The 24,359-nt window shown below is 37.5% G+C and overlaps 1 protein-coding gene across 1 annotated transcript; it reads left to right on the forward strand.

Moving 5' to 3' along the window:
• Positions 1 to 856: 856 nt before the first annotated feature.
• Positions 857 to 23,108, forward strand: LOC144443585 (steroid 17-alpha-hydroxylase/17,20 lyase-like). Its single transcript, XM_078133124.1, has 9 exons — positions 857 to 1,004; positions 4,410 to 4,583; positions 4,882 to 4,975; positions 10,055 to 10,216; positions 12,505 to 12,713; positions 18,075 to 18,200; positions 19,104 to 19,343; positions 22,438 to 22,536; positions 22,846 to 23,108. Exons 1-9 carry the CDS (start codon positions 857 to 859, stop codon positions 23,106 to 23,108), a joined length of 1,515 nt encoding a protein of 504 aa, XP_077989250.1.
• The last annotated feature ends 1,251 nt before the right edge of the window (positions 23,109 to 24,359 follow it).

The raw sequence follows: 24,359 nt of genomic DNA on the forward strand, positions 1-24,359 counted from the left end.
TGTATGTATGTATGTATGTATGTATGTATGTATGTATGTATGAATGTGTGTGTGTATGTATGTATGTATGTATGTATGTATGTATGTATGTATGTACGTACGTACGTACGTACGTACGTACGTATGTATGTATGTATGTATGTATGTATGTATGTATGTATTATGTATGTATGTATGTACGTACGTACGTACGTGTGTGTGTGTTTGTTTGTTTGTGTGTGTATGTGTATGTGTATGTGTGTATGTGTGTGTGCGTGCGTTTCCCCAGTCACGTGTGTTTGATGATTGATTTTTGAAATAATAATAGTAACTTTACTGCAACCTTATCTATGTTACCAGATATCAGTACAATACAATACAATACAATACACTACACTACACTACAATACAATACAATACAATACAATGCAATGCAATGCAATGCAATGCAATGCAATGCAATGCAATGCAATGCAATGCAATACAATACAATACAATACAATACAATACAATACAATACAATACAATAAAGTATAATAAAGAAAAATGGAGCCTAAATAAAAGAAATCTAGCATATTTTTCAGAGCAATTAATACGATTTTCTAACTTATTAAATTTTGATTCGATATTGTAATAAAACTCAACACAAAAGATGCTATATTCACATTTAATTGAAGATAAAGTCCAGCGTTGGTGCTAGCATATTTCCAAATATTCAACTTATTGTATGGTGGGGTGTGCTTACATTAAGTAGAACAGCTAATATGAACCATTAGCGTTATAGGTTATAACTTGAAAGTATAGTTTATGTTGCAGTACATACACATGTACATGTACAGTGACAGAACGTCTTTATGTGTGTTCCGTGGTCAGGAAAATGCATTGGCTTGATGAGATACAGGTGTTATATTGGATACTAATTCTAACGTTCGTCGCTGTCGTCGTCATTTTCATTTCTTTCCCTCCAAGTCACCATGGCATGCCTCCAGGGCCATGTGGATTGCCTCTACTAGGATGTGTATTCAGTAAGTAGTAGTTATAGCAATCTGATAAAAATCCGGTGTAGTGGACGAATACTCATCATTGGCATTACCTTTGTTAGGAGAGGCGACTGAAAACAAGACCTAAACGTGAACATGTACGAAAGGAAAATTCAAGTCAAAGAAGGGTAATGCTACTAGAGAATAAATAAGCGTCCACTAAATCGTATTTTAATCAGGTTGTAGTTTTACCATCTTCAATTCAGAAGTCATCGTTTGGCTCCGTTTTCAATGAATTGTTGTTGTTTACCTTATCCACAAGTCATCTATTAATTTGATACTACATCATGCTCCAATAAAGTTTGCCAAGAATATTAGTTCGACAAAGTGAAGAAATCGAAAAATTGCAATAGATGGATTTACGAGACGTAGTATACACGACAACCTTATACAACATCATATTAAGTTCTACAACAACGTATACCCATTCTACCATCATGGGGTCTTTCATCCGATCTGTACAATCTATGACCAATGTTACTTACATGAAACTCAACTCTGTTCACCTGTCTGCAGTACCGTAGCCTGTTGGGGGGGGGGGGCAAGGGGGGCAGCTGCCCCCCGCCCCGAGATTTTGGGGAAAAAAGAAAGTAAAAAATGTTACCTTTTTAATACATAGCGATTCTATTAAAATCGTTATTTACGTGACGATTCCTAGCATGCGCGATTTAAATGGATAGTTCACTAAAGTGACTGTACACTGACTCCTGGCTAATATGTATCTTATATCGCTATTGTACGCTGGCTTAACTTTGAATAAAAATGTGTCCAGTTAAAAATTGTAACTTTTTGCAGCAAATTAAAAATTATTTGTGTGGGAAAGTACAAATGAAGTGCGCACATGCACTGTGCATTTTCCGCGAGTAACAGTAGTCTTGAAAGTCTCCTTCATTTGAAGATAGCAAGTCGCAATTATAATGTCAGCGAGTGAAACTCAAAAAAAACCCCTTCAATGTGAGGTCGCCTGCTATGCTGCATGCAGTGACTCCGAAGATGCGCTCGATCTCATTTACATCTTGGTCCTTATATTAAAACATTTCATACTGATAAAAATGGCAGATCTCTTTTTGGAATATTTGGGGGCCCTGAAAAACTATTAAACTAGGTACGCAGTTTAAGATCCACTATTTGAAGATATTTCTTTCAATAATTGTGTTCGACGTTGTCTTTGGTTAAAATGTTGTTTGATATAATTATCTCATTGCACACTGACACTAGCGTTATTCCGCAATTAATTTTGAAGCGACAACTTGCTATGGAAAGAATGGCCCTGAATTTGTAAACAGAGCTGTACCTTCGACATCAAAATCCAAACTTCAATTTCCATTATAATGATAATGACAAGGAGAATCCACTGAGTTCACCTTGGCTTCCGACATAAACGAGGCCATAACAGTTTTGGAAGTTGGGTAAAGAAATGATTATTTTGTTGTGTTACTTATTTGAGAAAGTACTATCCATTTTTTTAAACTTTGAATGTGATATCTTTTCGGCAACTGCTTTGAAAGATACGACATTAGGCCAGAAAAAATGAAAAAGCTGTTCAACCTACCCAATATTTTTCTGGTGATGGGCAATATATGCGAGCTTCGCATTTTTTCAAAATTAAGGACATTTCTTTATATTTTCTGAATAGTACATGTAACAATAAACATTTGAGTCTACCATGTGCACATCCGCACAACATCTTTCAGCTTTGCCACAACAATATACACTTCCAGATAATATGTAATGCAAATGCAAATTTCAGACCGATCCCAGTAATTTTTCAGTGTAAGTTGTTTGACCAAAAACACACATCTCTGACACGATCATTTTCATATGAATAATTTTTCCCAACTAAACTCCAAAGTAATGTCCCCAGCAAATACCAAGGCAGTCGATTGGGCAGCTTTTTTGAGCTTAAGTCATCCACACACACACACACACACACACACACACACACACACACACACACACACACACACACACACACACACACACACACACACACACGTACGTACTTACATACATACATACATACATACATACATACATACATACATACAGACAGACAGACAGACAGACAGACAGACAGACAGACAGACACCACACCATGCCTATAACACTTGAACTTCATTAATTCAGTTGTGCTAACTGGAGACTTTAAAGTTTCTTTAAGTTTAAGTCAACCACAGACAGACAGACATGTATAAATGGACAAGACTCTTTATCATCTCAAACAGAGTGTATCTTGATGCCATTGACATTGAGATGTGAAATAGCCCATAAAAGAGTTGATGATTTTTTTTTGCCTCAATAAAATAATAACCTTTCATTTCTAGGCGGAGTAAAAGCATTTTGTGACACCATGGATCTCATATGTGATCATGTTGCTTTGAACAATTTCCCAACTAGACACCAAAAGTAATGTCCCCACAAAATACCAAGGCAATCGGTCTGGCGGTTTTTGAGTTTATGTTTACACACACACACACACACACGCACACGCACACGCACACGCACACGCACACGCACAAGCGCACGCGCACGCGCGCACACGCACACGCGCACGCGCGTACACACACACACACACACACACACACACACACACACACACACACACACACGGACTGACACCGCACCATGCCTTTAGCACTACTAACATACTTAACCTTATCAGTTCAGTTGTGCTTAAAAATCATTTCAAAAACATGCAAAACATGTAAGGGTAAAATGTAAAAAAAAATTGATTTCGTGAAAATTTCTGACTTCTAGCCATGGGTGGATTTTCATAACGTTACAGGTATCACCCGATGTACAATCAAGAGTTACCGCACAGTAAATATTAGAGAAGATTCGACTGGAAAACATAGAGTGCAACTGTTCTTTCCAACTTAAAGGTTCACCTGTACTTTGCTTTGTAAATTAACACACTGCACTATACGCCCACGTCTCATTTATCAGGATAGCAAATTATGACACTGGGTCAATCGTTAATGATTCGTATAATGAGAAAACGATTTTTATAAGTATAGTACTTATATATTTGACGTCATTTGAATGACGTCAATTTCGTGACAATTGAAATTATGAGCTTATTGGGGCGTGTTGTTAAAATAGCCATATGGATGACAAATGGGTATTTAGTTTGGGAATTTGAATTTATAAAACAACTTTACTATATTGTTCTACTTGGCCTTTTTACACACTTTTTTAGTTTTTAGCAGTTTATTGAGTTACAAACATGGACTTGGTATATGTCGTGTCACACATTGTATTTCCAAGGACATATAAGAACTTGATATACGATCTTTCACAATGTATTTCCAAGTATCAATTAAAATAAACATCTAATTTTGAGCCATATGGCCACTTTAACCAATATGTGTACTTATTTGTTTCTTACAGGTGTAGGTAGAAATCCACATAAAAGTTTTGTGAATCTAGCGAAGAAATACGGCGACATTTTCTCCATTAAGCTAGGGAGTCATAATATTGTAGTGCTTAACAGTATAGAATTGGTAAAAGAAGCACTTCTGAAGAAAGAAAATGACTTTATGGGAAGGCCATATATGTATTCCAGTAAGTTGTTACAAGAATACTCTGACGAAAGGAGTTGATGATTACTTCAATTTGCATTATGTGTTAAAATCTCACTGGCATTATAGTGTTTAGGAACACAGTGAAGATGATACGCAAATAAATATACAAATAAATAAATAAATTAGATAATAAACACAACCCAAATAATGAAACAAACAAACAAAATGCCAAAGAAGTATACATATGTTTGACGCCATCGTGCTTTTTTGTGAACAACGTTCTACCCATTCTTCATCCAATTTCTACATTTTAATTCTGAGGTCTTCAACTTTTTCAGTTGATATATTTACTCAAGGTGGCAAAGATATTATTTTTGGCGACTTTGGACCAACCTGGAAATTACACAGAAAAATAAGTCATTCTGCAATGAGGTAAGGCCAGATTTAAGGAAAAGGTGTGGTTTTTTTCTGGTAACCCAACCGACCTTAGGGAGCCTTCGATATTTATGGAAGGGGGAGGGGCGGAGGAAATCACACATGGTCTGTTAAGTAAAACGTGACCCTCCCCCATTCTCCATTTGTAAAAAGTAACCCTCCCCTTTGTCCCATTTTGTAAAACATGACCCTCCCCATGATAATTGCATATACTGAACGTTAATCAATATTCCCATTATATGTATACATACAAATTAAATGATTTTGACTCTGTATTAGAAAGCAATATGTCTACATATAAAGTGACAAACAGTAAAAGACTGGCTAGTGACCTATCTCTTATAATCATACACAATCTAGTTAGTATCTAAAACGTGCTTTCCATGTTGTGTATACTCTGTCTGATGTGGTTACTTAAAAAAATTCCCTGATATCATTGTCATCATCATCATCATCATCATCATCATCATCATCACCTTCAGTATTGCCATTATCAGTGTCACTCTAATCTGACTCACTACTTGTACCACTGTCCGTGTTCTCTGTTACATTCAAAACTAAATCATCATCATCATCATCATCATCATCATCATCATCATCATCATCATCATCATCATCATCATCATCATCACCACCACCACCACCACCACCACCACCATCACCACCACCACCACCACCACCACCACCACCACCACCACCACCACCACCACCATCATCATCATCATCATCATCATCATCATCATCATCATCTTTGAAAGGAACTTTAATGCGTATTTGTCCTATGTACACAAAATACTAAGATATATACAAAAATGGTAAAGATCAAGGCTCGATCCAATACTGTTGTGCTGTATGGAGATTGATATCTACAAGTGAGATGATGGGGAAAGTTACATAAATTACATCAAAGGTATAGTCATATCCATCACGTGTCAATCTGTATTGGCAATCTTCGTGGTCATCTAAAATGAAATTGGAGTAGTGCACGTACGTAGCTATAAGTACCAATTTAAATAACTTTGAACTAGTATAGTGTAAGATTTGTACAAGTAAGTTGATACACATACTAGTATGTGATTTCCACATTTTGGTCTTTGTTTAATGATATCACACATCATCAGGTACAATCAACCAAGCTGTTCTTACGCAATTTCTTTAGTGGGTGGGCAAATTTTTCGATCGGCAGCGGGAGGGGAGCATACGAGGAAGAATTGCAGCTTGAAAGTCATGAGAGGATTATGGAAATGTTGGGGAGGGGTGCACATTGTGTACCGTTACGTAACTGAATTGTTGCTATAGTAGAAAGCACTAAAGTTTTCCTGGTGGGCGTACATGGGTAAATCATTCACAATGCTGGGTGATTAGTGGGCTGGCGGGCAAGTTGAAACTCAGTGGGAGGGAGGGCAGAAATCCTTCACCACCAGTGGGGGGGGGCACATAATAACACACTGCAGCTGAACACCCTCCCCACAATTTTTTGGGGGGACATTCTATTAAAACATCGTTTTGGTCTGAAATAACATGAAAACCACAAATCTGCCTGTTAACTGAACCTGCTTCACATCAGTCACTTTTCACAGGTACTGTGTTTTTCCTAAGGCCGAGAATATTCAGTTTTATATTACGGGAAGGCGATATCCATTACAATTCTGCTGATGCTAAAAGTAACACCTTTTAGCACCTTCTTACACCTGTACCCATATGGTGAATAACGCCACCAGCCTATGCTTTGGGGCTATGTGTAAATAAAACCTGTTTGTCTAAACTAAGCATCTTGCTGGAACTCGTTGACACCTCTCAATCCGATAATGGTCAGTAGTTGTACCTCAGATCACAGACAAGAAACTGTGTTCCTTGTCTGTGCTCAGATGTTGTACCATGGCTCACAGTCCTGCTTGCAGACGGTGCACGCGTTTCGCTCAACACCGTCCTACGAAAAGTAACCGTCCTATAGCGAGTGCGAAAACAAAATACTTTCGCACCAATAACAAAATAATTACATATAATTTTTTTTAAATAAAGCTATCAAATATTAGCAATCGGTCGAATATGAACTCATTTTAAATCTTTTTGACGATAGTAGTCGCTGGTACGATCACAAAAAGTGTCGAAATCGGAACTTTTCCAGTTCCGACTGATTTCAAAGTCCCGCCTTACAAACTCCGCCACATTTGATCGGGCGTCCACTTGGGCATAAATTTTACGATTGAACTTGTGATTTCGGGATTTCTGGTCCTCCGGACTGGGACTAGTACTTTTGTAGCCAAGGCGAGGTAAAATTACTAAATAGTCGATTTATTGCTGATATTTGAACACAGATGCGTTAAATCTTTAGTTACTAGCATTTCAGGTAAGCCCAGGTTTCACAACTGTCTCTTTGTAGGCGACTTACTCCGTATGCAAGAAGGGCGACATGGACCCTCAGACCACTAGTGGTCAACCGGTCTGAGATGGATCATAGACCCTACGAAATGGATGTAGCCTAGTAGAAATGTCTGTATTTGTGAACAGCAAGGAATGTCTCTCAGATAGACTGTGTCCATGACTGTACAATGTTGTGTCAATCAAGGCCTCTTCGCAGGTTTGTGAAAATGATGCTGGGGACTAATCTCCATTTCAAAAAGGGAAGTTTTTCTAACTGAAAAAGGTGTTTGTCCTGAATGTTCGATAACTTGTATTTCCGTCATTTTCTCGTGTCTGTTAATTTTAGCGACGAAGGGATATGATATTCTATAGAACGCCTTTTGTTTTATCGATTACAAACAATAGCATGTGAAGGGCAATATAATGTTGCCTTGTCCGAGAAACGGGAAGTACACTAGCTGTTTTCATTTCACTGCTCACACTTACATTGAAGAGCTATGTAGTCAGTAATCTTGGCTAGTCTATTCTATTGTCAAACAGAATTTTCCCTCAAATTCAACATCACTGTCAGAATATATTCGAGAAAGGTTTACAACGTTTAAACTTTATTCATCCTGGATTCAATAGCAAGTGTACATTCTTTGATCACGGATTTGCGAGTGCAAAACATTATAAAAGCACGGGACTGCAATTTTGTGTTCCTTGTCTGTGTAACCTCAGATCACTGAAAATATTCATTAGTGGTCTGAGTCTGAGTTGGAACACATCTCCGTTTATAGTGCTAGTTATGTGTATTCACTAAGCCGTTTCAATATAATAATCATATGGACGTTTTATTTTCAACATCACGCAAACCATTGGCCTCTTTTCATGGCGTTCTTCCGATACAATACGACACACGACCGAACATCGCTATCGAGGATGGAACATTCAAGGCAAGCCCTCACTGCGAACTTCGTTCGCTATAGTATCGAAAGAAAGCACGAACATCTAGCAGCAAGACTAGGTAGCGATTTGACAGACGCCAACAAAATCGAACTTTTGACTCTAATATTACTCTTCGCACGTACAGACTTCTTTTTATAGGATAATATCATAAAAAGTGAATCAGAGCAAGCATCTAACCTAGAGTCTAAAATTAGATTTTATCCGATAATGGATATTTGTGTAATGTCGCGTCTTCATGGGGTCAGGTGTAAAAAAGACGGGTCAAAGTTTGGAAATGTGTACTCAGAGAACTGCGACACAACTGCTGACAGATAGTTCTCAAATCATATTTCAGAGCTAAGGTGACTATTGTCCTGCGTGTTCATTATAAAGCGGCCAAGTTCGCGTCACAATTTGTAAAATAACGCTACGACATTATACTAAACAATAAAGAATAAATAAGCCTTTGAAGTTTATGTGCTCCTACTATAAATACTTGCTATGAATCTGGCCACAGCTACTCATGTCCTAGTCTAGCTGCTAGACCTCAGGTGTTAACACTGTATTCCGAATTTACAATACGACAAGGATGGGCGTTCGCCATCACAGCGAACTTCGTCGGGAGAAAGCCCGAACGTCTAGCAGCAAGACAACTTTCTATAGTGGTCTGAGCGCACCATGCATACAATGAAAAGATGGAAAAGAAGATTATGCAAATACCCGACACTTCTTTATTTCTGTTGATATAGATGATGAGGCCAATTAACACATTTCTACCAGCTTAGCATATTAACTAACCTCGGATTTTCGAGGTTGGGAAGTTCTCAATTGGTCATACTTTAGCATCGGAGAGAATTGTAATGTGTCGTTTTGTTTCCATCATTCTTTGTACTTTTGATTTAAAAATGGTATTTTCGATTTCTTTATGAAATTGTTCAACAGTTTGCTATAATATTGCTTGTGTAAAGGGGCGAGTCTCTTCAGATGTGTTTACGGAAAGATATTACATATTCTGTCAGTACCTATTTCCACGTCAGTTTTCTTTCCAAAGTAAGTTTGGTCAAAAATTAACAAAATCACATTCCAGCAAAATCTTAACTTTCAGACTGTAAGAGTACAGCCAGCATATTGTGTTCATTTAATTCCTTTACACTTCATGAAACTATCATAGAAGTATCGTGATCGACGAGATTCTCATCTTTGGGTCGAAGCAATTTCCCACAAAGGGCAACAACAACAACAACAACAACAACAACAACAACAACAACAACAACAACAACAACAACAACATCAACTACTACTACTACTACTACTACTACTACTACTACTACTACTACTACTACTACTACTACTACCACCACTACTACTGCTACTACTGCTACTACTACTACTACTACTACTACTACTACTACTACTACTGCTACTACTACTACTACCACCACCACTACTACTGCTACTACTACTACTACTACTACTACTACTACTACTACTGCTGCTACTACTACTACTACTACCACCACTACTACTGCTACTACTACTACTACTACTGCTACTACTACTACTACTACTACTACTACTGCTACTACTACTACTACCACCACCACTACTACTGCTACTACTACTACTACTACTACTACTACTACTACAACGACGGTTTGTTATCGGTTTCAACCATTATTTACCAGTTATTAGATTTAATTAATATTCAATAAAATATATAATCAGCCTGTTTTTAGTTGATTTAAACAATCTTTACATATAGTATTACATGTTCTTTATAATTAGGTCATATGCAAGTGGTGAGACATTGGAAAATCTTATCACAGAAGACGTGTTTCCAAAATTTCAACAACTCGTTGAGATGAAAGGTGACGATGCCTTTGACATTCAGCCAATGTTAATGTTGGTTATCTGTAACATTATGGCAACTGTGTGTTTTAATTGCAGGTGAGTTCAGTTTGTGTAAATCTACAAATTTGACAACAAGTTGTCAATGTAGCATGTATCTTAAAAGTGAGAACTAAACTTGAAGCATGTAAAGGTGTATCATTGGATCCTGTCCGAATAGATACTCTACCTATGGATATCAAAATTAGTTATTGTATGCTTATATTTCAGTACATTACATTACATTACATTTCACTACATTACATTACATTATATCACATTACATTACATTACATTACATTACATTACATTACATTACATTACATTACATTACATTACACTACATTGCATTACATAACATTGCATTACATTACATTACATTACATAACATTACATTTCACTACATTACTTTGCATTACATTACTTTGCATTACATTACATTACATTATATTACATTACATCACATTACATTACATGGTTTACATCACAATTCATTACATTACATTACATTATTTTGCATTACATTACATTACATTGCATTACATTGCATCACATTACATTACATTACATTACTTTGCATTACATTACATTACATTACATCACATTACATTATATTACATTACACTACATTACATTACACTACATTCATTTAAGGGAGTGCACATCTTTAACTTCTGAAGATGAGGATGATTTTCACCAAAGGCACATATTTTTTGGTAACCCCTTTCTAAAAAAATACCACCAATGGCGTTATAGCACAACTTTACAGTTTTTAAAAATGTTTATCCATATGCTAGTTCATGCTAACAATAGGTGTTCATTTGCTGAATCCAGTTACCTATCCAACCATGTTGCTATCTTTGCGATATATGCAATCATTTGGCTGTTGCTATGGTCGTGGTCATGTTGCTAGGCACATTTGCATACATTTTTTGAATGTTTATTCATTTGTCTTTCAATTCCTGTTCTTACCTTCTCGTGATCATTTGGCTGTTGCTGTGGGCGTGGTCTAGGCAGATTTACATACATTTTTTGAATGTTTATTCAATTGTCTATTCATCCCTGTTGTTATCTTTGTGAAATACACGTCAGTTTGGCTGTTACTATGGGTGTTGTCAGGGTTGTTAGAGATATTTGCATACATTTTAAAAATGTTTACTCACTTGCCTACCAGAAGATGTTATTTAACCAAAATATACTGCCATTTGGTTGTTGCTAAGGGCGTGGTCATGGTTGCCAGGGCCAATTTTGTCAAAATGTTTGAAGAAAATCTGCAAAATAACACTTTCAGAAACATTTCACCAAGTTTCAGACTCATTGACCAAGTACTTCATGAGATATAAGTTTTTGACCAAAAATGAACATTTTTACATCTAATTTGCATATCACTCATGGAATCATTGTATGCTTAATATTTCTTCGTAGATGCATCCCCATACATCCCTAGATGCATCCCCATTAAATTTCAGCCCAATCTGCTCAGTGGTTTTGGAATTATAGACTTTTGACCAAAAAGACACATTTTTAGCCCTAATTTGCATATCACTGATGGGACCACCATATCATGAACAATTCATAGTAAAAACACCCAAATTTCAGCCAAATCTGCCCAGTAGTTTTTGAGTTTAAGTTTTTTGACCAAAAATCACATTTTTTGACCCAAAAGGCACATCTCTCATGCGATCATTTTCATTTTGAACAATTTCGAAACTAGGCACCCAAAGTAACATGACTTCCAAATATCAAAGCAATCAGTCACACACACACACACACACACACACACACGCATCCACACACACACATCCACACACACACACACACACATCCACACACACATCCACACACACACACACATCCACACACACACACGCATCCACACACACACATCCACACACACACACACACGCACACACACACACACATCCACAGCACTACTGAACCTTATCAGTTCAGTTGTGCTAAAAATGTATTTATGACTTAGCCACACACTAAGACTTCTTGTTTCCCCCCCCCCCACCCCGTCACAATTGCGACTCATCTGATTTCGATGAAAAATCTAATCATAAAAGAGCTGATTATTTTATCAATTACTTTAATGCATCCCCTATGCATGCTATGAAACTTGAATACTTGAATATTTTGGATGTCCCCTATTTTTCACTCGAAAATCCTTCCTCCTCCCCCCCCCTTCCCCCACCCCACCCGGAAGTTAAAAGTGTGCACTCCCTTCTTGAGCAGATTCACAGTGATATACCTTTTTAATGATTTTATCCCATGCTCCACACTATACTGTTTCACTGAATGCTATTTTGTGTAATGCCATTCTAACTGTTTAACTGTTACTTCAGATATTCCATGGATGATCAAGATTTCTTAGACATGATCAAATTAACAAATGCCATGGTGCATGGTGTGGGTAATGGACTTTTAGCTGATTTCATTCATTGGGCTAAATATCTGCCTACGCCTGGACCAGCTACCATTCAACAACTAACAGACCAATTCACTGGATTTCTTCGTCGACAACTTGATCATCACAGAGAGAACTTTGACCCAGGTGATATTTCACTTTTATAATTAAAAACACAAACAATGAAAAACAATCAAAAGTTGATTGACGTACGGCACAGACTTATAATCAAACAAACAAACAAACAAACAAACAAACAAACAAACAAACAAACAGACAGACAGACAGACAGACAGACAGACAGACAGACAGACAGACAGACAGACAGACAGACAGACAGACAGACAGACAAACAAACAGACAGACAGACAAACAAACAGACAAACAAATAAACAGTTTGTAAATATGTACTGTATTATGGCAAATTTTAAACTAGTACACATGTTCAAAGCTATTGAAAGGGCCCATAAACCCCCCCCCCCCCCAGATTGGGGGAAGGAGGGGGTTACCACTTTATCGATTACATTGGCCATTGCATGCTTGAAGGGAGGCTTCAGTATTTACAGGGGTAGGGCCGGAGGAATCGGGGATCGGAGTTGGTCACATTCTACAAACCTGTTCTTGCGGGAGGCTCATATTATGCATTAAATGTTAGCACTCCTGTACTTATAAATTACTTTTCATAGGTGCTTAACTTCTAGGTGTGAAAACCGATTGTTTGACAGATACTAAATACAGCTATAGGAGATAAAAATATGGACCAAAAGAAAGAACAATCTCATGTAATACTTCTTAAGATGACACTAATGTGATGAGCCACTATTGAAACATAGCCTAGATGTTTATACATTGTCACGATATATTGTTTATACTGTCATGGTAATGTTTACACTGTCATGATATTGTTTATACTGTCATTATACTATCATGATATATTGTTTATACTGTCATGATATTGTTTATACTGTCATGATACTTTTTATACTGTCATTATACTATCATGATATATTGTTTATACTGTCATTATACTGTCACGGTACTGTTTACCGGTATACTATCATGATACTGTTTATACTGTCATGGTAATGTTTATACTGTCATGGTAATGTTTATACTGTCATGATACTTTTTATACTGTCATTATACTATCATGATGTATTGTTTATACTGTCATGGTAATGTTTATACTGTCATGGTAATGTTTACACTGTGTTGATATAAAAATTAAAAAAGTTCGGAATCAACAAAAGTATAATGGTTCAATTCTATAGAGTAGTTATTGAAAGTTTACTAACTTTTTCGATAACAGTTTGGTTTGGAGCCGCATCCAAAAGTGATAAATTGAAGCTGAACAAGATCATGGTCACTGCATCGAAAATAATTGGCACAGTTTTGCCATGTCTTGAAAATCTCTAACACCAACGAATTGTCCGCAGAGCCTCTCTTATTGCTACTGACAGTTCGCATCCCGCAAATGACCTTTTTCAGTTGCTCCCTTCTGGCCGCCGCTATCGATCCTTAAAAGTCAGGTCGGTACGTTTTAGCAACAGTTTCTTCCCACGCGCAGTTCAGTCACTGTCATGATAATCTTTTAATTAACCTGCATAGTTTTAACAGTTTTAACAGTTTTAACAGTTTTACTCTTGTCTCATGTCGGTAGTTTTGGTGTTGTCTTGTATGGATTGTAGATTGTTTGTTCTGAGCGACATCGCAACATTTTCCTAGTGTATTCTTTTTAAATGATGCACAATGGCAATACATATATTATTATTATTATTATTATTATTATTATTATTATTATTATTATTATTATTATTATTATTATTATTATTATCATTATTATTGATACTGTTTATGCTGTAATGATGTTGTTTATACTGTCACGATACATGATACCTTTACGATACTGTTTCAACCCTATCTTATATGTTGTTAGTATATAGAGATTAACCTAAGGAAGCTTTTGGTAATTACAATGGGATGATGGTTGGGAAAATTCAGGTCCGACTGTTGGATAAAAGTAATCCTCTCCCGATTCAACCCTGCGATGACCCCCCCCCCCCATTGAAATATTTCAAAACATGGGTTGAAATGCTGTCGACATGAAAATGGATGCGTGCTCCAGAATCCTACCGCTGCCACCAATATTAAAACTTTTAAGAGGGCATTGGTTATTTCCATCCCACCACTGAGTGAATTTGTGTGAAGGCACTACAGAAATCAATTGTATGGATCTCATTGGCTGAGTTGAAGGCCAGAAATACCAGACTATAGATGAGTATATTCCCAACATGGTTGGGACCATGGTCAACATGTCCACGACATTATTCCTACTATCTTACCAAACTGTTTCCTTTTTAATACTTCTGTGAAACCCACTTCTTTCCTCACATTACAATTGATGCTTCACAACATGGTTGTCAACGGCGATTTGATTAACATAGTCTGCTATTACGGTACATAACCTAATGAATGTGCCAGCAGAGGGATGTATACGTAGAACTGGTGGCTGCGGTGGGATGCTAAAATAAAGTTACACAATGCAATGAGTCAAAGTAAAAGTTGACTCTCCCATTACCCCATTTTTAAAAATAGCTTTCCCTGAGAACCGATTTGTAAAAATAGTGCCAATGGTGTTGTAGCCCAACTGTACAGTTTTTAAAATTATTTATCCACCTGCTGATCCATACTAGGTATAGGTGTTCATTTGCTGAATGATTATCCTGTTGTTATCTTTGCAATATATGCAATCATTTGGCTGTTGCTATGGGCGTGGTCATGTTGCTTGACATATTTGCATACATTTTTTGAATGGTCATTCATTTGTATACGAATACCTGATGTTAATTTTGTGATATACATCATCATATGGCTGTTGCTATGGGCGTGATCGTGTTGCTGGCCACATTTGCATACTTTTGTAATGTTTATTTGATTGTCTCTTAATGCCTGTTATCTTTGCAATATATGCGATAAATTGGCTGTTGCAATGGGCGTGGTCTTGTTGCTAGGCACATTTGCATACACTTTTTGAATGTTTGTTAACTTGCTAGGAATCCCTGTTGTTATCTTTGTGTTATACACAATTGTTTGGTTGTTGCTATGGGCGTGGTCATGGTTGTTAGGGATATTTACATACATTTGTTAATGTTTACTCACTTACCGGTATACCTACTAGATGATGTTGTTATTTTGGCGTGGTCATGGTTCCTAGGGTTATTGTGTCAAACGTTTTCAAAATCTGCAGAATATCACTTCTAGAAACATCTCACCAAATTTCAGTTTCACTGACCTAGCACTTTTTGAGATATAAGTTTTTGACCTAAATTCAAATTTTTACACCTAATTTGCATTTCACGGATGAGATCATTATAAGCTTAATATTTCTGTATCTATACACCCACGGATGTATCCTGCTTAAATTTCAGCCCAATCTGCTCAGTAGTTTGGAGTTAAAGATTTTTGACCAAAAAGACACATTTTTAGCCCTAATTTACATATTACTGATGGAATCATTACGTCATGAAGAGATCGTACTTTACACACCCTTAAGAATGTTCCCACCAAATTTCAGACCAATCTGCCCAGCAGTTTCTGAGTTTAAGTTTTGACCAAAAATGACATTTTTGACACATACATTTTGCTTTGAACAAGTTCCCAACTAAGCACCAAAAGTAATGTCCACACCAAATACCAAGTCAATCGGTCTGGCAGTGAAGTCATCCACACACACACACACACACACACACACACACACACACACACACACACACACACACACACACACACACACACACACACACACACACACACACACACACACACACACACACACCTAATTACTGAAAGAAAGTGACCCACCTCCTAATTACTGAAAGATCCCTAATGGTTAAGGCTTAAGGTATCTTATACATGCGAGATTTTGATCTACCATCTGAATCAGGATAATTTACCCCGCATGTGAAAAAATACTGCCAATAGCGTTGTAGCACAACTGTACAGTTTTAAAAAATGTTTATCCGTATGCTAGTCCATGCTAACAATAGATGTTCATTTGCTGAATGACTATCCAGTTGCCTATCCAACCATGTTGCTATCTTTGTGATATACGCGATCATTTGGCTGTTGCTATGGGCGTGGTCTTGTTGCTAGCCACATTTGCATACATTTATTGAATGTTTATTCATTTGTATTTAAATTCCTGTTATCTTTACAATATACGTTATTATTTGACTGTTGCTATGGGCGTGGTCTTGATGCTAGGCAAATTTACATACATTTTTGTAATGTTTATTCAATTGTCTATTAATGCCTGTTGTTATCTTCGCAATATATGTGATCATTTGGGCTGTTGCTATGGGTGCGGTCTTGTTGCTAGGCACATTTGAATACTTTTTTTGAATGTTTGTTCAATTGTCTATTAATCCCTGTTATCTTTGTGAAATACCCGATCGTTTGGCTGTTGCTATGGGCGTGGTCATGGTTGCTAGGGATATTTGCATATATTTTTGAATGTTTACTCACTTGCCTACCAGATGATGTTGTTATTTGAGTAAAATATACTGCCTTCGGTTGTTGCTAAGGGCGTGGTCATGGTTGCTAGGGCCAATTGTGTCAAAATATTTTGAAGAAAATCTGCAGAATAACACTTCTAGAAACATCTCACCAAGTTTCAGTCTCATTGACCAAGTACTTTTTGAAATAAATGTTTGACCAAAATTCACATTTGTACACCTAATTTGCATATCACTGATGAGATCATTATATGCTTAATATTTCTTTATCTATACACTCACAGATGCATCCCACTTAAATTTCAGCCCAATCTGCTCAGTAGTTTTGGAATTATAGGTTTTTGACCAAAAAGTCACATTTTTAGCCCTAATTTGCATATTACTAAGGGAATCATCATATCATGAACAAATCTTAATCTACTCACATCTAAGAATGTTCAAACTAAATTTCATGCCAATCTGCCCTGTAGTTTTGGAGTTTAAGGTTTTTGACCAAAAATGCCTTTTTTTTTACCCAAAACCATCTATGGTGCAATCATTTTCGTTTGAACAATTTCCCAACTAGACACCAGAAGTAACATGACCACCAAATATCAAAGCAATCGTTCCAGCAGTTTTTGACTTTAAGTTGTTTACACACACGCACACACAGACAGACGGTTTGCCATGCCTATAGCACGACTGAACTGAAGGTTCAGTAGTGCTAAAAATCAGTGGTGGGTGTGGGGTGGGGATAGTTTTTTTTTTACAGGACGTGTCAGAGACATTTTGTGGCACTGATGAAAAAATGTAATGACCTAACTCAGGCCAAACAAACTTACTTGTCCCCTGTAATAAGTTTTGGATTACCAATAAATTAGGAACACATGTTGCAACACCATGGTTTCAAAGTCTTTTTAGCAAATCTATCAACTCCACTATGTCTGTAGGACAAGAGAGTTGTGTGTATAATTTTATTTGTCTTCTTTTTCTTTCTCATTGCTATGTTGACTAGACAATCTGAAAGATTTAACGGATCATTTACTCTATGCCCAAATGGATGTTGAAGATAAAAGAGGTGGTAAATTGGACTCCGTGACAGACACCCATATCGTTCAAACACTGGCAGATATGTTTGGAGGTATGATAACGTTATTGTGAACGGGATTACACATTGATTGAAAAACAGTAAACATGTTAATTGCAATGAAAATATATATATTGTATTTACCTGCAAGATATATTGTTATATGTGGTGATGTTTTTGATACTCTAGGCTTTAGAAGTCTTATCTTGTCCACTGTGTCAGTTGGAGGTTGATATTACAATATTCAGTCGGTAGTGACTTAAGTTTGTCAGTGTCAAACGATGCTTAGATTCTTGCCATAGTAGAGTGTTACAATTTAATTTGTAAGAGTATAAGTCACAGATATATGATGAAGGATAATTACCACCAAGAAATATAAAATAAATTGACACTCAGTGATGCAGTTGTCAAAGAAAATGATAGTTTTTACATGTAAGTTATTCATCAGCCATCATTGTGCTTCATTGGTCGCAATCACATGAATGCCATCCTCTTGTCACTAAAATAACAAATCTAGTTTGTATGAGGTATACTGGGTACTATCTTCATCGTATTCATCTCAGTGGTATGAACTATAATGATGATGTAGAATTAAGGGGCAGTAAAATAGAATTACTTTGGAATAATAAATTGGAAACCAACCTATCCTTTCTCAGACCACTGAGATACAACCTATCAATTTACGTGATCAAGGTCAAATAGACGGACCGAAACATGGCATTGATATGATTTCAGTAAATTCCAAAGTAACTATTATTTTACTCTACTAACATTTTGACAATATAAAACACTTTTACAATATAAAACACTTTCTATAGTCAGCTCAGGGGTCGTTTTACGCTATATTGCATCTTTATTGACACATTTGATTGGCAATTATTTCAACTACTTTACCTCTTTTAACAAATCAAAACTCCAAAGTATTTAATCATTTCACGTCTCATTATTTATATACAGGCGGCATTGATACATCACTAATTGCACTAAATTGGTGTGTAATATATATGGCTGAATACCCACATATTCAGGATAATGTGGCTAATGAAATTGATGCTGTAATCAGTCAAGACCGTCCTCCTAAACTAAGTGATCGGGGGAGCCTGCCCTATTGTGAAGCAGTGATCCATGAAGTTATGAGAATACAGACGGTAGCACCATTAGCCATTCCACACAGTGCACGTGTTACTTCTACTATTGGTACGTACATGACCTCCATTCCACACAGTGCATGCATTACTTCTACTATTGGTATATACGTAACCTCCATTCCACACAGTGCATGCATTACTTCTACTATTGGTTACATACGTAACTTCCATTCCACACAGTGCATGCATTACTTCTACTATTGGTACATACGTAACTTCCATTCCACACAGTGCATGCATTACTTCTACTATTGGTACATACGTAACTTCCATTCCACACAGTGCATGCGTTACTTCTACTATTGGTTACATACATAACTTCCATTCCACACAGTGCATGCAGTACTTCTACTATTGGTACATACGTAACTTCCATTCCACACAGTGCATGCGTTACTTCTACTATTGGTTACATACGTAACTTCCATTCCACACAGTACATGCATTACTTCTACTATTGGTACATACGTAACTTCCATTCCACACAGTGCATGCGTTACTTCTACTATTGGTTACATACATAACTTCCATTCCACACAGTGCATGCATTACTTCTACTATTGGTTACATACGTAACTTCCATTCCACACAGTGCATGCATTACTTCTACTATTGGTACATACGTAACTTCCATTCCACACAGTGCATGCATTACTTCTACTATTGGTACATACGTAACTTCCATTCCACACAGTGCATGCGTTACTTCTACTATTGGCTACATACGTAACTTCCATTCCACACAGTGCATGCAGTACTTCTACTATTGGTACGTATGTAACCTCCATTCCACACAGTGCATGCCTTACTTCTACTATTGCTACTTATGTAACCTACATTCCACATAGTGCATGCATTACTTCTACTATTGGTGCAAACGTAACTTCTATTCCACACAGTGCATGCATTACTTCTACTATTGGTACATACGTAACCTCCATTCCACACAGTGCATGCGTTACATACATACATACATACATACATACATACATACATACATACATACATACACAGTTGACATTGTTTTCTGACATGTCAGACATCAATGTTACAACCAAATCTGATCATAATGAAGACATTATAATGCGGTTACAATGTCTAAAGGTGTTACAGTAATGAATTAGTTATTGAAATAGTTGGCCATGGGGAGGATTATGTTGAAGAGAACAGAAATTGAGGGAAGGCAATGCACTGTTTAGAGAATGGAATATGGGAAAGTTCCCCCTAATATATGATGGGAAGGTTCCCCCTAATGTATGATGGGAAGGTTCCTCCTAATGTATGATGGGAAGGTTCCCCCTAACGTATGATGGGAAGGTTCCCCCTAACGTAAGATGGGAAAGTTCCCCCTAACGTATGATGGGAAGGTTCCCCCTAATGTATGATGGGAAGGTTCCCCCTAATGTATGATGGGAAGGTTCCCCCTAATGTATGATGGGAAGGTTCCCCCTAATGTATGATGGGAAGGTTCCCCCTAATGTATGATGGGAAAGTTCCCCCTAATGTATGATGGGAAGGTTCCCCCTAATGTATGATGGGAAGGTCCCCCCTAATGTATGATTCGAAGGTTTCCCCTAATGTATGATGGGAAGGTTCCCCCTAATGTATGATGGGAAGGTTCCCCCTAATGTATGATGGGAAAGTTCCCCCTAATGTATGATGGGAAGGTTCCCCCTAATGTATGATGGGAAGGTTCCCCCTAATGTATGATGGGAAGGTTCACCCTAATGTATGATGGGAAGGTTCCCCCTAATGTATGATGGGAAGGTTCACCCTAATGTATGATGGGAAGGTTCCACCTAATGTATGATGTTTTACTTTGTTGTGTACATACAATGCACTGAGACGTATGTGTAGTGCGTTCTTTAAGAATTAAATAATAATAATAATAATAATAATAATGATTCGAAGGTTCCCCCTAATGTATGATGGGAAGGTTCCCCCTAATGTATGATGGGAAAGTTCCCCCTAATGTATGATGGGAAGGTTCACCCTAATGTATGATGGGAAGGTTCCCCCTAATGTATGATGGGAAGGTTCCCCCTAACGTATGATGGGAAGGTTTCCCCTAATGTATGATGGGAAGGTTCCCCCTAATGTATGATGGGAAGGTTCCCCCTAACGTATGATGGGAAGGTTCCCCCTAACGTATGATGGGAAAGTTCCCCCTAACGTATGATGGTTCCCCTAATGTATGATGGGAAGGTTCCCCCTAATGTATGATGGGAAGGTTCCCCCTAATGTATGATGGGAAGGTTCCCCCTAATGTATGATGGGAAGGTTCCCCTTAATGTATGATGGGAAGGTTCCCCTAATGTATGATGGGAAAGTTCCCCCTAATGTATGATGGGAAGGTTCCCCCTAATGTATGATGGGAAGGTTCCCCCTAATGTATGATTCGAAGGTTCCCCCTAATGTATGATGGGAAGGTTCACCCTAATGTATGATGGGAAGGTTCCCCCTAATGTATGGTGGGAAGGTTCCCCCTAATGTATGATGGGAAGGTTCCCCCTAATGTATGGTGGGAAGGTTCCCCCTAATGTATGGTGGGAAAGTTCCCCCTAATGTATGATGGGAAGGTTCCCCCTAATGTATGATGGGAAGGTTCCCCCTAATGTATGATGGGAAGGTTCCCCCTAATGTATGATGGGAAGGTTCACCCTAATGTATGGTGGGAAGGTTCCCCCTAATGTATGATGGGAAGGTTCCCCCTAATGTATGATGGGAAGGTTCCCCCTAATGTATGATGGGAAGGTTCCCCCTAATGTATGATTGGAAGGTTCCCCCTAATGTATGATGGGAAGGTTCCCCCTAATGTATGATGGGAAAGTTCCCCCTAATGTATGATGGGAAGGTTCCCCCTAATGTATGATGGGAAAGTTCTCCCTAATGTATGATGGGAAGGTTCCCCCTAATGTATGATGGGAAGGTTCCCCCTAATGTATGATGGGAAGGTTCCCCCTAATGTATGACGGGAAGGTTCCCTCTAATGTATGATGGGAAGGTTCCCCCTAATGTATGATGGGTCAGACTAACAATGTTTGATTTCTCCTGACACGACCCCTCCCCCTTCCTTACTCTCTAATACTCCATAAAATAAACAATTTTACTCACTATGTTTCATTTTGATAATGTACTTGTAGGTGGATACAAAGTGCCCCAGGGTACAAGTGTTATTATTAACCTGTGGGCATTGCATAATGATGAACGCCAGTGGAGTGAACCAAGGGAATTCAGACCAGGTAACAAAGGGTCAAATAGTTTTGTCAACTTTGTGCTTTTTGGTTATTTTCACATCAGTTACGCTATTGTAATATTTACTAGGTAAATATTACTGTCATTGACAGGACAATATGGTGTTTATTGCATGGACATATTATTCTTAAATTAATGAATGAATCAAGCAAATATTAACTGATTAATATTAATGATATTTCATGGGCTGTCATCAGGGTACTTAGCTGGGACCAACAAGTAAAATTAACACTGTAGTTAAAAATAATATCTGTGTTAATATATAAAAGTGTGTAAGTTGTATCTTTTTTATACAGACAGGTTCTTTGACAGTGAGACAAGGCGATTAAAAGCCAAGCCAGTTAGTTACATGCCATTTGGAGCAGGTCGCCGTGTCTGTTTAGGAGAGTGTATGGCCAAGGCACAACTATTTCTACTATTTGTTTCTTTGTTTCAACACTTCACAATTGTGGCAACACCTGGGAAAGCATCACATCGATTAGATGGATTCTTCAGTATATTTGCCAACCATCCTCAGCCATACAAAGTATGTGTCAAGAAGAGAAGTAGTCTTCATTAAAATCAATATGATAGAGGACATCATTGTGTATGTATAGCTGTACTTTGTGGTAAATGAATACTGAACAATTACAAATAGAAGTGATGTCAACACTGTATAGCTAGCTATCTTACTGTGTTGATATCACTTCTACTTGTAGGATTATAACCTTGTCATAACAGCTGTCTTGCAGTGTTGATACTCAGACCACTAAAAGAATTCCCTATAGTGGTCTGAGTTGTAGACATGGTTATATCCTACGAGTAGAAGTGATATCAACCTCTGAACACTATAGTGGTCTGAGTCTACAAGTAGAAGTGATATCAACCTCTGAACACTATAGTGGTCTGAGTCTATGAGTAGAAGTGATATCAACCTCTGAACACTATAGTGGTCTGAGTCTACGAGTAGAAGTGATATCAACCTCTGAACACTATAGTGGTCTGAGTCTACAAGTAGAAGTGATATCAACCTCTGAACACTATAGTGGTCTGAGTCTACGAGTAGAAGTGATATCAACCTCTGAACACTATAGTGGTCTGAGTCTACGAGTAGAAGTGATATCAACCTCTGAACACTATAGTGGTCTGAGTCTACGAGTAGAAGTGATATCAACCTCTGAACACTATAGTGGTCTGAGTCTACGAGTAGAAGTGATATCAACCTCTGAACACTATAGTGGTCTGAGTCTACGAGTAGAAGTGATATCAACCTCTGAACACTATAGTGGTCTGAGTCTACAAGTAGAAGTGATATCAACCTCTGAACACTATAGTGGTCTGAGTCTACGAGTAGAAGTGATATCAACCTCTGAACACTATAGTGGTCTGAGTCTACGAGTAGAAGTGATATCAACCTCTGAACACTATAGTGGTCTGAGTCTACGAGTAGAAGTGATATCAACCTCTGAACACTATAGTGGTCTGAGTCTACGAGTAGAAGTGATATCAACCTCTGAACACTATAGTGGTCTGAGTCTACGAGTAGAAGTGATATCAACCTCTGAACACTATAGTGGTCTGAGTCTACAAGTAGAAGTGATATCAACCTCTGAACACTATAGTGGTCTGAGTCTCCATTTTTATCTCAATGTTGTCTTTTTTCTTGATTTTTATCTAAGACTATCTTTTTATCACATACATACATACATACATACATACATACATACATACATACATACATACATACACACACAGACACATACATACATGCATACATACATACATACATACATACATACATACATACACAGACACATACATACATACATAC

Source organism: Glandiceps talaboti, chromosome 12 (genome assembly GCF_964340395.1).
Source record: "Glandiceps talaboti chromosome 12, keGlaTala1.1, whole genome shotgun sequence".
NCBI lineage: Eukaryota > Metazoa > Hemichordata > Enteropneusta > Spengelidae > Glandiceps > Glandiceps talaboti.